General features: G+C 41.4%; 1 protein-coding gene across 3 annotated transcripts in view; it reads left to right on the forward strand.

Annotated features, from left to right (window-relative positions):
- Positions 1-765: 765 nt before the first annotated feature.
- TBC1D23 (TBC1 domain family member 23) overlaps positions 766-13,558 on the forward strand; it is a 31,813-nt gene continuing 19,020 nt past the window's right edge. For 2 of the 3 annotated variants that reach the window (XM_028726645.2, XM_077927172.1), the window contains exons 1-7: positions 766-934; positions 7,813-7,937; positions 9,625-9,730; positions 10,929-11,133; positions 11,463-11,586; positions 12,523-12,647; positions 12,748-12,794. In XM_028726645.2, the coding sequence (XP_028582478.2) occupies positions 781-934; positions 7,813-7,937; positions 9,625-9,730; positions 10,929-11,133; positions 11,463-11,586; positions 12,523-12,647; positions 12,748-12,794 (886 nt within the window). In that variant the 5' untranslated portion in view covers positions 766-780. The remainder of the gene's footprint in view (positions 935-7,812; positions 7,938-9,624; positions 9,731-10,928; positions 11,134-11,462; positions 11,587-12,522; positions 12,648-12,747; positions 12,795-13,558) is intronic. The other variant, XM_028726643.2, reaches the window with a different exon arrangement.

The following is a 13,558-nucleotide window of genomic DNA, read 5'->3' on the forward strand; positions in this document are numbered from 1 at the left end:
TGTCCGCTGGGTGCTGGTCCGGGAGCGGTAATACTTGCAAAGGGCTCATAAAAGGGTCCTCTAGAGAGGAGTTCATTGTGGGATCAGTGCTCCTCGCATATTCAAGGGGTTGCTTTTCCCCCCGTAGCGGCCGCGCGACGTCAAAGTGCCACCCCAAGTTTAATTCAGATTTAGCCTTCCTTGGAAAAATCACGTTGGTTTTTCTCTCTCACTCACACCAGCCCTATTGCTGGAGAACCATTTGCAATACAGTATCGCGACAAGCGGTTTACAATGCAAAAGTCAGTCTCCTTTTGAAAGCACCAGTGCCTACCTTTTGGGGGTGCATCCTTCTCACAACATCACTAATAGATGGTGCATTGATTGGATAATCGTGTAATATGACTTTTGCTCTAATTGTGATATCTAGTTGTTGCTTTGCTAGCAGTGCTTTATAGGTTGCAATCGTTTCGCTTACGATGTTAATTATACTACATTATTTATTTTTTATATTATATCATTATATACATTATTTATGCCGGATGTGTGGTGTTCTGTATTATGTTCTATCATACTTGTGTATTGCTTGTAAGCTGCTTTGGGATTCATTTGAATGAAATACAGTGAATAAATAAAATAATGGATACCTCCATAAATATATTTTTTTCCCTTATGGGGAAACAGAAACACTTCTGTCCAGGGACAAAACCAAACACCCGAACGAAAAGCGGGGTGGGGAAAGAGCTTGCAAAGGGGACTCGTAACCTAAAGGCTGTGCGCCAGTTCCTTTATCGTAAGTCTATGCGCGAATGCTTCGCTTTGCGGCAGCCGTGTCGCAAGGAGGAGGGGTTGCGACAGAAAACCTTGGCAATGTCGGCCGCGCTTTACGGCTTCGGTGGTGGGGCACGTCAACAGCTATGGCGGGAGCGGAGGAAGCGCTCCCACCGAGAAGCTGGTGAGTTGGACAATCCATCGGTTAATGGAGTTCTCCGGAGGGGGGCGGGGGTCGCTTTCCCCACCTTCGCCGCCTCTCGTCCCAGAAACTGCCCCGCCCGGAATGCCTGTAGGCTCTGGGCAGCCCCAGCCCGAAGCCCCCTGGCCGGCCGCGGCTGCTGGAGCCGACCGACTCCCAGGTCCCTTCTGCCTCTTCCCTCCGCAAGGGCCGGTGTCTGGAGGGAGCAGGCAGGGCTCTCCGCACCCGCAGCCCCCCATTCCTCTCGGCTTGCCCCTGCTCGCTCCCGATGGAGGAGGAGGACGAGCTGTCAAGTTGGGCTTAAAGCCAAGGCTGGGATCCATCCCCACCCCTTAAACCCAGGCTCCTTCGAAACGAGGCATTTCTCAAGGGGCGGCGGGGGGGATCTGGATCTGGGATCGGGGCTATTATCGCATTATCCGGAACGCCCTTCTTTCAAGCAGCTTCTTGCACACCTTCTCAGCAGCCCTGTGGTTCAGTTTGGGCTGAGAGCTGAGCTGGATCAAGGTCCACCCGGCGAGGTTTACAGCTGAGCACCTTGGACTCTCCTCCCCGACCCCGGTTTGCTACTGTTTATCATGACTGCTGTTCCCCACTAGTAACTGTGGCTGAATGGCGCTCCCTATGCAGAGGCTCCAGTTACTGGATGCTTTGCCTGTGAGCATCTCACACGCTTCTGGCTGGCTGCTGGTGTGACTAGGATAATGCAGTTAGCCGGATCTCCGTCTCATTCAGCATGGCATTTCTTAAGGGTTCACACTAAAGACATGCCTGACTTAATTTTTATTGGGTCTGTATGATCCAGCCCAATGTGTGTGCCTAACGTATTTTCATTTTAGTTACTGTGGTGTCAGTTGTTTTAAAATCTGAATTCATGTTCTTGGCAGTTTTCAACTCAGTTTCAGGAAACTGTCTAAGCGAGTCCATCTTTTCTAACTTTAATTTGGAGTGGACTTTTGTTCAAACTTTTTCTTTCTACAAAACTGCTATGATACTAATATACTTGGATCTTTCCCATATTATCATAGAAGTAACGCCCTCTAAATCCAGCTGAGCCAGTTTCTGAGTAATAATAATTCTAATTATAATAAGTTATTATCTATATGGCACCCATCTGACTAGGTTGCCCCAGCCACTCTGGGCGGCTTCCAACAAATTAAAACATCAGACATTAAAAACTTCCCTTCAGATGCCTTCTAAAAGTCAGATAGTAGTTTATTTCCTTGACATCTGACAGGAGGACATTCCACAGGACTTATACTCTGCAGCATGACTTGTTGCTTGTTTACTTGGATTAGAGCCTTAGAGAATACACACACACACCCCTTGCTGTTGTTATGAATAGAATCTGGTCTCACCTGATTGGATAGTACACATAAAAAAGATCTTTAGTTTTGTCCTTTCACTGAATGATTGTGACTTATATATTTGGTGCATCTTTTACCTGTGCATAAACAGTCTTCGCTTAAATTAATTTGGCGTTAATTACTGTAAGCTACATATACAATGTAGCTTACAGTAATTAACACCAAATTATCTGTTCCTCTAGATTTCCTTAGGTATGGGAAAATTTACCCCATGTCAGGTTCACTATCCACTGGTGTCAGAATATTCAAGTTGGCTAAATTTGGTGCATGATTACTCTCCTTTATGATTTCTAGTGTGTGGCTGTTTCAAGGAGTTTCTATCTAGAAAGTTAATTTTTAGACTTAAATACTGGACCTTTTGTTTTGCTTTATGTCACAAATGGAGAGTCCAGCTTTCTTTATAATGGGATTGCTTCCAAATTCCAGTCTGGGTTCAAAAAGATTTAATGTGCAGCCATATACTGAATTAGAGTAGCACTCCATGTTTGAGCAGACCTCAAACTTCACTTATCACAGGTTGCTTCTAGTCAACCTGTTTATTGAACATTCATTCTGATTTATTTGGACAAAGTTTGCAGGGAGGTTGAATGGGGTCTGTTATTTATTAAGCATTTGTCATGTCACAATCTAAATGATGCACTTAGTTATAAGTATCTCTTACTCAGCAATATTAAGCATGTTGCCACTTGTTTATAACATTGTCAAGCGCATTCTGAGATAAAGCCTACAAGTTGTAACTTTACTGTGGCAAAGTTTGTACTAGATGGATGAGACAAGAAATAGGTGTACTGTGTGATATGACGATGAGCAAATGAGTTTGGAGGTTATAACATAAGCAAAGACTGCTGGAGAATTCCAAAGGGCATTGTGATGTTGGAAGGTCTTTACAGTCTTTTCTGCTTACTTTTTAACAAACAAAGTACATTGGATAAGCGTGGTTCAGAGAGAAGTATTGGGTAGAAGGTGCAAAAACTAATGGCGCTAATGAAAGTCAGGGCTAAGCACTAGCATACAAATTCTTTTATTCTAGGGTCACCTCCAGGATTGAACTTGTCTGTTATGGTCCTGCAATTGTGACTTCCTGGAGATAGACTTCTTGGAGTTCTTAAGTTCTTCATATATATGCAACCCCAAAAGAATATAAGGATCTCTGCTAGAATCCAGAAATTTTATATTCTAGGCACATGCCAGAATTCATGGTTGTCACCAAATTTCTAGCAATATGTGTTTTGGGGAATGTATTGATCCATTGTGGGAGGTCTTAGGCAAAATCCTCATTGTTATAAAGACAAAGAGTACGTGATATGAATACTACCAATTGCCAAAAATACTTTGGAAATTTTAGCTCATGTTCATGTTTCAGAAAATGTACTTGAGTTTCCATGTAGTCTGAGAGAGTAACTGTGGCAGAGTTCTTGAATCTTTATGTTTCTGGGAATCAAAATGAAGAGCTTCCTTTTTAAAAAAATGACCCAGGGTAAGATTTTTAGGAACCTACTCTGCATGGATTGGAGGGAATTAAAATGTCTAGACTCCAGTAGCAGCTTTTTAAGGGTTAGGAGCCTGACTTTTTTCAAGTGTAACATATGGGCTTGGTCCATTTTGCTTAAAGTAGTAACTAGCTCTCTAAAAATCATATGTACTGTGCATTTTGCCTTAATGTGGCCAGTCATGTAGAGAATTCTGTTTGGACAGTAGCCTGCTAGCTTTATCTCATGTACCAGTGTTGTAATTTGGAACAGAATCATGCCTATTTTTCTTACTCCCTGTCCCCTCCCTAAACAGATAAAACACGAAATGGGTATTTAGCAAATATTTTTAAAATGAGAAAATATGTCAGGAAGAGTTGGGAAATAAGATGTAAAAGGCAGAAGAAAATCATTGTGAAACTGTTAGTGAAAAGGGTATTAAAAGTGTTCGAATGCAGCTTTTATGTGCAACATTTCCCTGGCCCTCCCCATACAATATTCAACTCCTTCCTTTGGAATTCCATTAAATTACTGGAAATATGCAGGAATAAGGAGTCTCACAATAGTATAGTTTTAAAAGTAAAACGCTCATTCATAGAATACCAAACTACTGCATAATGATAACAACAACAATACTTGGAGCCAGCTTAGTCCAGTGATTCCACCGACCAACACATTGCTTGGATCCCCCAATAGCTTCCAGCGGTTTGAGACTTGCACTGGCTGCCTAGCTTTTTTTTTTTTAAAAGCAACAACAACAATACTTAACATTTGTATAGCACTTGCAAATGTGTAAAGCGATACTTACAACAACACTGTAAAGTAAGTCAGTATTATTAACCCCCCCATATTGCAGATGGGAAGATTAAGACTGAGGCAGAGTGGCCACCTTATGAGGTCACAGTAGAGACAAGGTTCAAACCAGGGACCTTTTCATTTGTAACATGGGCTCTTAGCCACTATGCTAAACTAGCTACGCAGAAAAGCTGAATTCACTTTTGTGTAAGTTCAGTGGGCATAGAATACTGACTAATAGTTGGAGCAAAACAATTGAAAACTGGAGGGGGGGGATGTAACTGAGTACCACAGAACAGAACATGGCTGGCTAGTTGGAATTTTGAACAGAAGCAATCTGCATGGTCTCATTTTCTTCCTCAAACACATGGATATTTATCATAATCGATGATGGTCCAGCAGAGAGCAACACAAAGCGCACATGTAGTAGAATGGAGGATTGTGGAAGTTCCTCTTTTACGCACATGAATCAGGCTCACATGGGAGAAACAAACATTTGCGGTGCCCATGAGGAATGCAGGACTGAGAACTGAATAAGGCAGACATGATGAAACGGAAGAGGTGGTTACGCTCCAACCACCATCAGAGTGTGGTAGAGGGAGTTTCCAGTGGTAGTTAAGAATGTGTCTGAGCTTCCTTATTGTTGTTAAAATGTGGTTATTAGTACAATGGAACGAATTAAATTCTGTGAGAATTTTCCAAGACTCAATCAAGTTTTTCACATTTGAAGGTAATAATTTCCAAATAATATTGTAGTTTCGTTGGCAATCTTAAATTATGGAAGGCACCGTAAAGCGAAGGGCTGCTTTTTGAGGGTTGACCCTAACGGAAGAGCAAATTGCCCCTCATATTTGCCTGGGCTTTGGGAAAAGGTGATTGGCAATGAAGTTTTGGGTGTGAGCCAAAGGAGACCAAATGCGCTGGCACATCAAAGTCAGCGTATAACTTGTTGAACTGGCTGCTGTGCTCTTAACACATGCGTTACTGGAGGAAATACTGTACATAGAACAATTGAATCTGAGGTTCTCAGAATGCATGCAGTGTTTTTATAACAGGACTCTCTTGAGAATATAGGCAGAAGCAATGAGTGACTATTATTAAGAGAGGAGAGATAAAAGCATCATTACATCTCTGAGGAGCATATGAATAAGTGCTTCAGCAGCCTAGGAGGAGATTAATTTTCCAAGGTTCCAGCTGGCTGATCAATGAGTTGTTCCAAAACAGGTGTTCATTATAGTGAAATAATTAAAAGATGAAAGAGATCCTAGTTTGGCTTAGCAAGCAATAATAATAAGTTCATACGCTGCTGAATAAGAACAGCAGGGGAACCATTGCCTTCTCCCAACAGCAAGAGAGTACAGTTTATGTTAGTATGATATAGTACAGTATATACTAACTTATAAAATCACCCCCAGAGCTCTTCTTTTTTTGCTTTTTTCACCCCCATTTCATTACATCTTGACAAATCAATATTATTTTGAGAACAGCCGTTTTACCTCTAAGGGCCTACAAAAAGCACTGTTAATTTCTAAACTTTTTCAGCTCAAGGGTTGTGTTGAGGGCCATATGCATTACGTGTGTACACACATGCACTCATACTTGCCACACATACAGCACACATATAGACCTCTCTCTCTCTCTCTCTCTCTCTCTCTCTCTCTCTCTCTCACACACACACACACACGCACACTGGTGTGTGTGTGTGTGTGTGTGTGTGTGTGTGTGTAGGTTGTCCCATTCTCTGCCTATGAGTGGGGGAGGGCAGTTTCGTCTCCATAGGCAGGCTGCAGTGGGATATAAAAATGGGGAGAAAAGCCCTCTTCATACCTATAAGAGGGGCCTCTTATCCCTTTGGGTTGCTGCCATCACCAGAAGGTATTAGCACTCAGGAACCCTCTTTTCTGTGCTGTTAAACTTTTGCCCCCATTGGTGGCTCCCCAGAGGCAGAACTCCCCCTCCCCACTTTTTAAAGGTAAGTAGTAGTTCCTGAGGCTATAGAAAAGGGAAATTTGGGTGGGGGTGCTTTCCAAGAAGGGAGTTCCAGCTTACAGAAGCTGCCAGTTTTCAGGGATTCTTTCTTCCCTCTCAGCCTGCTGTGCTATATACCCAATACTATTCAGGAGAGTCTTCCAACCCTTGGCAGAGCATTTTCAGGAGCCTGGGTTGACTGACATGGGGCAGAGAAATGAGGTAGTTGGCTTCTACCCACCTAGTTACATGCTTAACTCTGGATCAAACCAGTTAAGATTTTGGCCATAAATATTTCAGTGTTTCTTTAATCTCTTTCCACTACCCCTTTCGGCACATGCCCATACCCACAAGGCAGATCATTAAGATATAATTGAAAGCATGTCTCATTTTCAGAAGGATAAATATAATATCTAGGTGCTTCGCTTCAAATGAGATGGAACTTGAATCATGTATGCTTCTATTTATAGGCAAATTACTAGGGGCTGTTACCTCTTCTCACACTGCTTGCTAGCCTTGCCTATCCTTCGCCAACCCTAACCCTTCCCCCAATACTTGACCAAACCCTGTCTCCATCCCTTTACACCCCACCCACCACCTCACCTATCCCCTCACAGCTAGTACCAAGCCCCTCTTCTGAGGGGGGAGGCACTTCACAGAACAGCTTGCTAAACCACTGTGTGATACGTCTCTGCACCTCCCCCCCCCCCCCATTAAGCAATGAGTTCCCACTTCATATTGGTTTTAAGTACATCGTGGGGGTGTTTTTAACTGGGGTCTTTTTAGCTTTGTGTAAAATATTTTGCGCATCACTTTGGCGTAATAAGAAATAATAATTAAGCCTGTACTAAGAGATGAACAGGGACTCGGGTGGCGCTGTGGGTTAAACCACAGAGCCTAGGGCTTGCCGATCAGAAGGTCGCCAGTTCGAATCCCTGTGACGGGGTGAGCTGCCGTTGCTCGGACCCTGCTCCTGCCAACCTAGCAGTTCAAAAGCACGTCAAAGTGCAAGTAAATAAATAGGTCCCACTCCGGCGGGAAGGTAAACAGTGTTTCCGTGCACTGCTCTGGTTTGCCAGAAGCGGCTTAGTCATGCTGGCCACATGACCCGGAAGCTGTACGCCGGCTCCCTCAGCCAATAAAGCAAGATGAGCACCGCAACCCCAGAGTCGGCCACGACTGGACCTAATGGTCAGGGGTCCCTTTACCTTTAAGAGATGAACATGTTGAGGTGCATTAAATTCACTTAATCTTATTTAAGGCAACTTTTCCAGGGAGAATGACCTTGCAGAAGCTCTAGAAGAAGGTGGTTGTGATCTTGAAACAGTCCGAAACATAATTCAAGGGCGACCTTTGCCTGATGACCTAAGAGCCAAGGTCTGGAAGGTAAGGCCTTTTTTTTTGAAAGGTAGTAATTTGTCTTGAGTTCTTGGTCTCTTTCAAAAGAGACAGGAACCACTTAGAGGGGGCCCTTCACCTCTTAAATTTTATCTTTATAAAGCTAACAGTCTCAGTTGTATTTTGGTTCATACTTGGTGTGTGTATGTGTTTTAAAATCCAATAATTGCTTTTTTTTCTTTACAAGAAAGCACAACAATAAAAGTTAACTTTATGGCATCCTTTGTTTTAAGCATCCGCATTTCATGTTGTAAATGCAAAATGAAGCATCTTTTTCACGGCCTCACTGCACATAATAAGCAAAAGTGTTCAGTGGTATGTTAGTGGCCATGTCACAGATGGAGAAGTCACTTCAGAGGGTGCTGTTCGATGGGGAGAAGCATTGCAGGAACAGGACATTTGTTCCTTTCCCAGCTTATAGTTTCTTGATTGCTTCCTCAAAAGGCTTTTCAGGGGGGTCCCAAATGCATGTTTGAAAGGACAAACACCTTTCGAATCCTACAGGGAGGGAAAGCAGCTGGGGAAATGTACCTGAAGCAGAGAAATAGCCATTTGGGAAAGGGCCCGGCATCTCATTCCCCCCATTTTTTCCTCAGGTCCCAGTCACCCGTATCCTGAAATGGTCTTTTTTGTTTCAAAAAAGGAACTGGGGTACTGTTACATGTTTCTGAAAATAACAGGGCTGGGAAGCTTCAGGCTCAGGAGTCAAATTCAGCCCTCCAACGAAGCCTCTCTATCAGGCCCACCCATCACTTTACACCCCAGGGAAATATTTGTTTCAGTTTTGTATTATAAACAGATACAGAAACAGTTTGACAGTCCAATAGGCTGGAATGTGTTCTCCAACTCTTGACAATACCTCTTGCTTGTCCGGGTGAAGGCATGTCTGGCTAGTTACTCCACAATTAGCCTTTGTACTACTGTACAGAGGTAAAAGTGACATTTGTTGCTCTGCCCAATTTTGCTTCTGGCCTTGCCTGCTTCTGGCATATGGCCCTCAGGAGGTTGCCCGGAAGAGAATATGGCCCTCGGGCTTAAGAAGTTTCCACATCTCTAGTTTATAGTGTGTAGCCAGGCCCTTAATTTGACCAGAACAAGTAGGATGTGAGCTTTGACTATTTAGGCACACAGAATAACATTATTCTAGATTCAGGTAGGTAGCCGTGTTGGTTTGACGGAGTTTGTATATATATATAAATACACACACACACACACACACACACACACACACATATATATATATATATATATATATATATATATATATATATATATTGTCCAGTAGCACCTTAGAGACCAAGTAAGTTTGTTCTGGGAATAAGCTTTCATGTATCTGAAGAAGTGTGCATGCACACAAAAGCTTATACCCAGAACAAACTTACTTGGTTTCTAAGGTGCTACAGAATAACATTGTTTCATTGTTTTTTTGCATTAATAGAATAAATAACCACCAAGTCTGATCTAGAATGGTTACTTTGTGTTAAACATAAACGTTAAGGAAATTTATTATTCAAGAATGCTGAAAGTTATAAAGAGATAATTTTAAAAGCTTCCTACATTTGCATTTAAAAATGTTTTTTTTAAATAATTTTAAATAATTCATGTTTAAGAATTGTATCTTGTGTAGATTGAAACATACTGAAGGTTTTCCACCCTCTCTTGTATGTATTTTTAGATTGCACTGAACGTTGCAGGTAAAGGTGACAGTTTGGCATCATGGGATGGCTGTCTAGATCTGCCGGAACAGACACTGATTCACAAAGATTGTCAAGAACTGGTTGGTACGTCTGAAATAAGATTAAATTGCTAGGCTAAAACACTTCTGAACACTTTATTCTCTCCATAAGAATTACCTTCCTGTCCTATCGCTGCTCTAACACCTGTGGAGAGCAACTCAGAATTACTTCAGTAAAGTCTAGCTGAAATATCTTGGTAGTCTTGCCAGCCTCCTTTAAGGATTATTGCTGAAAAGTATATTAATACAGTCATTAGCTGCTAACACGTTTTATTTTGTGCAATAATCAGATGGCTAAATGTGGACTGTGCTACCATACTAGGATTGGCAGGCTTTCTCTAGATTTCTTTATTTCCCTAGGCCTTTAAAAATATTGGCCTTTTAAAATATTGTTGTTGCCTTATTATTTTATTTAACTTGTTTTTGTCCTGAGAGTGTTATTTTTACAAAAAGGCTGGGGTATAAATCGTATGTGTCTGTAAGAATGAATGAATGAATGAATGAATGAATGAATGAATGAATGAATGAATAAAAGCCATTATCACTTAGATAAATGTTTACTTATCAGCAGTTGCTTTTTGTAGAACTGAAAAAAGCAGCCTCTGTCCCTAAAAAAGGTGAATGAATGAATTCTGCAGTCGCTCACCTTGCAGTCTAAAGCCCCCTTCTCAGAGAACTTTCAAACAATGTGCAACAGTAGAATTTTAGCATTCACAGTGCAATTTGCCAGTTGATTGCTCATGTGAGATGACTTATGTCTGCTGTCAAATGAGCAGCTGAGTGCATAATCATGCAGCCTAGTGCAACAATGTCTTTCTCTCTATTCAGGGAGAGCTGTTATGCATTATAACAATGAGACAGAACCCAAAGGGCCATTCATGAGCTTCCACAGGTACACTGAGGCTTTCCAGCTCTTCTTTTGCGTCCACACCCATAAAAAAAATACTCCTTAATGTTGCCACGTATTATGGAGGATTATCAGATGCAATTTTAGAGGTGCAGTTAGAAGGGGAAAGTAGCAGAGTGGGTGTATCAGCAGTATTGGTGCACTCAAGGGACTTAATAGATCTTCATTGCCTTGTTGTGTTGGTACAGCACTATAGCAGCTGCGTATGAAGTACCCTCTCTTGCTCTCTATGACATTCCCGGTTTCTGAGAGTGATCCCAGCATGACAGGTACCACCAGTGAATCAAGTGAAAAATGACACATTTTCAACATGGTTTTGATATTTGTCTGTTTTCAGATCAGCTGTCAGTGCCAGAGGAGGAGAAGTCAGTATTACTTTTGGATATTGAATCTGTGATTACCTTCTATTGTAAATCTCGTAATGTCAAATACAGTTCTAGCCTTAGTTGGACATATCTACTTAAGCCATTGGTGCATCTTCGACTTCCACGAAGTGACTTATACAACTGCTTCTATGCTATCATGAATAAGTACATCCCCAGGTAAAGAAAAAATATATTCATGTGTACTCTAGTTTTAAATGTTGCTTGCCCTCTTCCCCCAAACCCACCCACTTTTTTCCAGGACAGAGGCTTTGCTAGCTGTTTTCAAAGAATGGAATAATTTTCTGTTGTGGGTTGATAGATGGTGTTTTCAATTGTCATGTGTATATGAAACAAAGCTACAAACTGAGCCTGATATTTTTATTGTCACGGGTGTCTATGACTTCAATTTTAATGCTCTGATCATTTTGTTTAAGAGTAGAAAGTTGTGTGCAATAAGAATAATTGTGCTTCTGTTTCATGAGCACTCTTGCTATTCTTCTTTTTAGGGACTGCTTCCTGAAAGGGAGACCATTTCATCTCTTCCGGCTGCTCCTCCAGTACCATGAGCCAGAGCTGTGCTCTTTTCTTGACACCAAAAAGATGACCCCAGACTCATATGCACTCAACTGGGTAATAAAGTGAAAGTAGGGAAACATAATGAAAAGCATACTTCTGTAGTAATTTTTAAAAGTATCATTTGCTAAATAAGGAAGCTTAAACAAAAAAAACAAAAAAAAGGCATGTATAATCTGTGAGGGGACCTTATTGTATTAAATTTAGCTACTAGGCATTATAATATTCTGATGTCCGCTTAGCAGATAGGGCACAAATGTCTCTCTAAAAATGAATCCCATGCTCAAAGATTGGAATTTTAATAAGCAAAGCACTAACTGTAAACACTTGTGGTACATTATTATTATTGTAATAGCCAAACAAATTGAGGTTCCTGTTTGTTGCAAAATCCTAGTCTTCTGACAGAATTGTAATTCCCAGGAAGACTAGGAAGAAGACTAGGGTGGTTATTTGTAATGCAGAAGCTACACTGTGTCCATTTTAGACACACTCTACTACGCAGCTGCTATTTACAAATATTTGGTTGCAGAGTTTTACTGGCATTCAGATTTTTGCTAAGGAAGCCTCAATGGTGTTTGGGAAGCTATGACACTGCAGCATATTTAAAACTGACCAGGATTCACAGGAAATGTGTAAAACTGCCTTTTAATACAAACATAGCTGAAGTTTTAGGATACGTGCAACAGGATTCTGTGCAAGTTTAATTTGAAGTAAGTCCCAAGTTTACTCTGAATTAAGTTCAGTGATGCTTTCTCCAAGATAGGTGTGTGTAGGATTGCAGCCTTAGTCCTTACTCTCATTAGAAGAGTCCCTTGAAATCATGGGGACTTACTTCTAAGTACATGGAATCATAGAACTGTAGAGTTGAAAGGCACCCCAAGGGTTTTGGATTTTGGAGTATTAATTATTTCCCCTCCCTCCAGGTATTTTGTGAATATAATAATGTTAACTACAAACTTGCTTGACTTTCCTTTCATTCCTTCAATTTTCCAGCTTGGATGCCTATTTTCAAGCTACTGTTCTCATGAAGTCACTCGTGCAATATGGGACGGATACCTACAGCTAGCAGATCCATTCTTCATTTATTTCCTAATGCTTATCATCCTTGTTAATGCAAAGTGAGTATATAGTTAATACACGGCAACAAATTAGTTGGCCACATAGACTTGTCTCTACTTTGTGTGCTTACGCCTTATCTCTGCTTTTGCCTCTTTCCAGAGAATTCATCTTAGCACCAGAGTCAGATGACAAAGAAGATGTTGTGAGTAAGTCCTGCCATTCTAATGCTGCTGCAGCGAAAAAAAATCGTTAGGCACTATATTGCTAAGGTTAGGTGCATGGAAACCCCATTGATATGGAAGAATTAAGCTGGCCCTTAACTTTCACCCATTAAAAGAGTTGGTTCTTAAAAAGATGAGCCTAGTTCTTTGGGGGCCAGATCAGATGCAAAGCTAAATTATGGTTTAGCATTATGTGAAGGCTACAGCAGCTTTGAGTATCCACACCATCTCCCCTCTCCTCCTGCAAGGTTATTAAAAAAAACAACTAATCAAAGTTCCTTCCAGATGTTTTGAACTTCAGATTGCAGTGTGGCATAATATACAGGGCAGGCTTGTGTGCTCCCCCTGCCTACTTTGTCAGTTCTGCCGTACTCAGATGAACCTATATTTGACTTGGTTCGCTGTTCGCTATGATTAATGGCTCCTTGCACACCTGCATTTATCTGGAGAATCTGAAATATTTTTCTGTGGATCTACAAGATGGCATATTTCTCTTTTTAAAAAATGTACAACAGTTGTTTGTGAAGGCAGCAGACAAATGAGACCTCTTCTCATTGAGAGTTTGAAGAAATGCACACCAGCAAAATTTGTGGTTTGGATGTTGGGAAAGTATGTGGCTTTGTACAGGGTTTAAGGGATGCACTGCTCTGTTATTTCTGACTTTGGTGGACAAATGGAAATGAACATTGTCATGGTTGCTCAGGCAGCCACTTTGTGCTCCTTTATTACCATGGGACTTGGGAGTCTCC

The sequence above is a fragment of the Podarcis muralis genome, chromosome 4, assembly GCF_964188315.1.
Source record: "Podarcis muralis chromosome 4, rPodMur119.hap1.1, whole genome shotgun sequence".
Lineage (NCBI taxonomy): Eukaryota > Metazoa > Chordata > Lepidosauria > Squamata > Lacertidae > Podarcis > Podarcis muralis.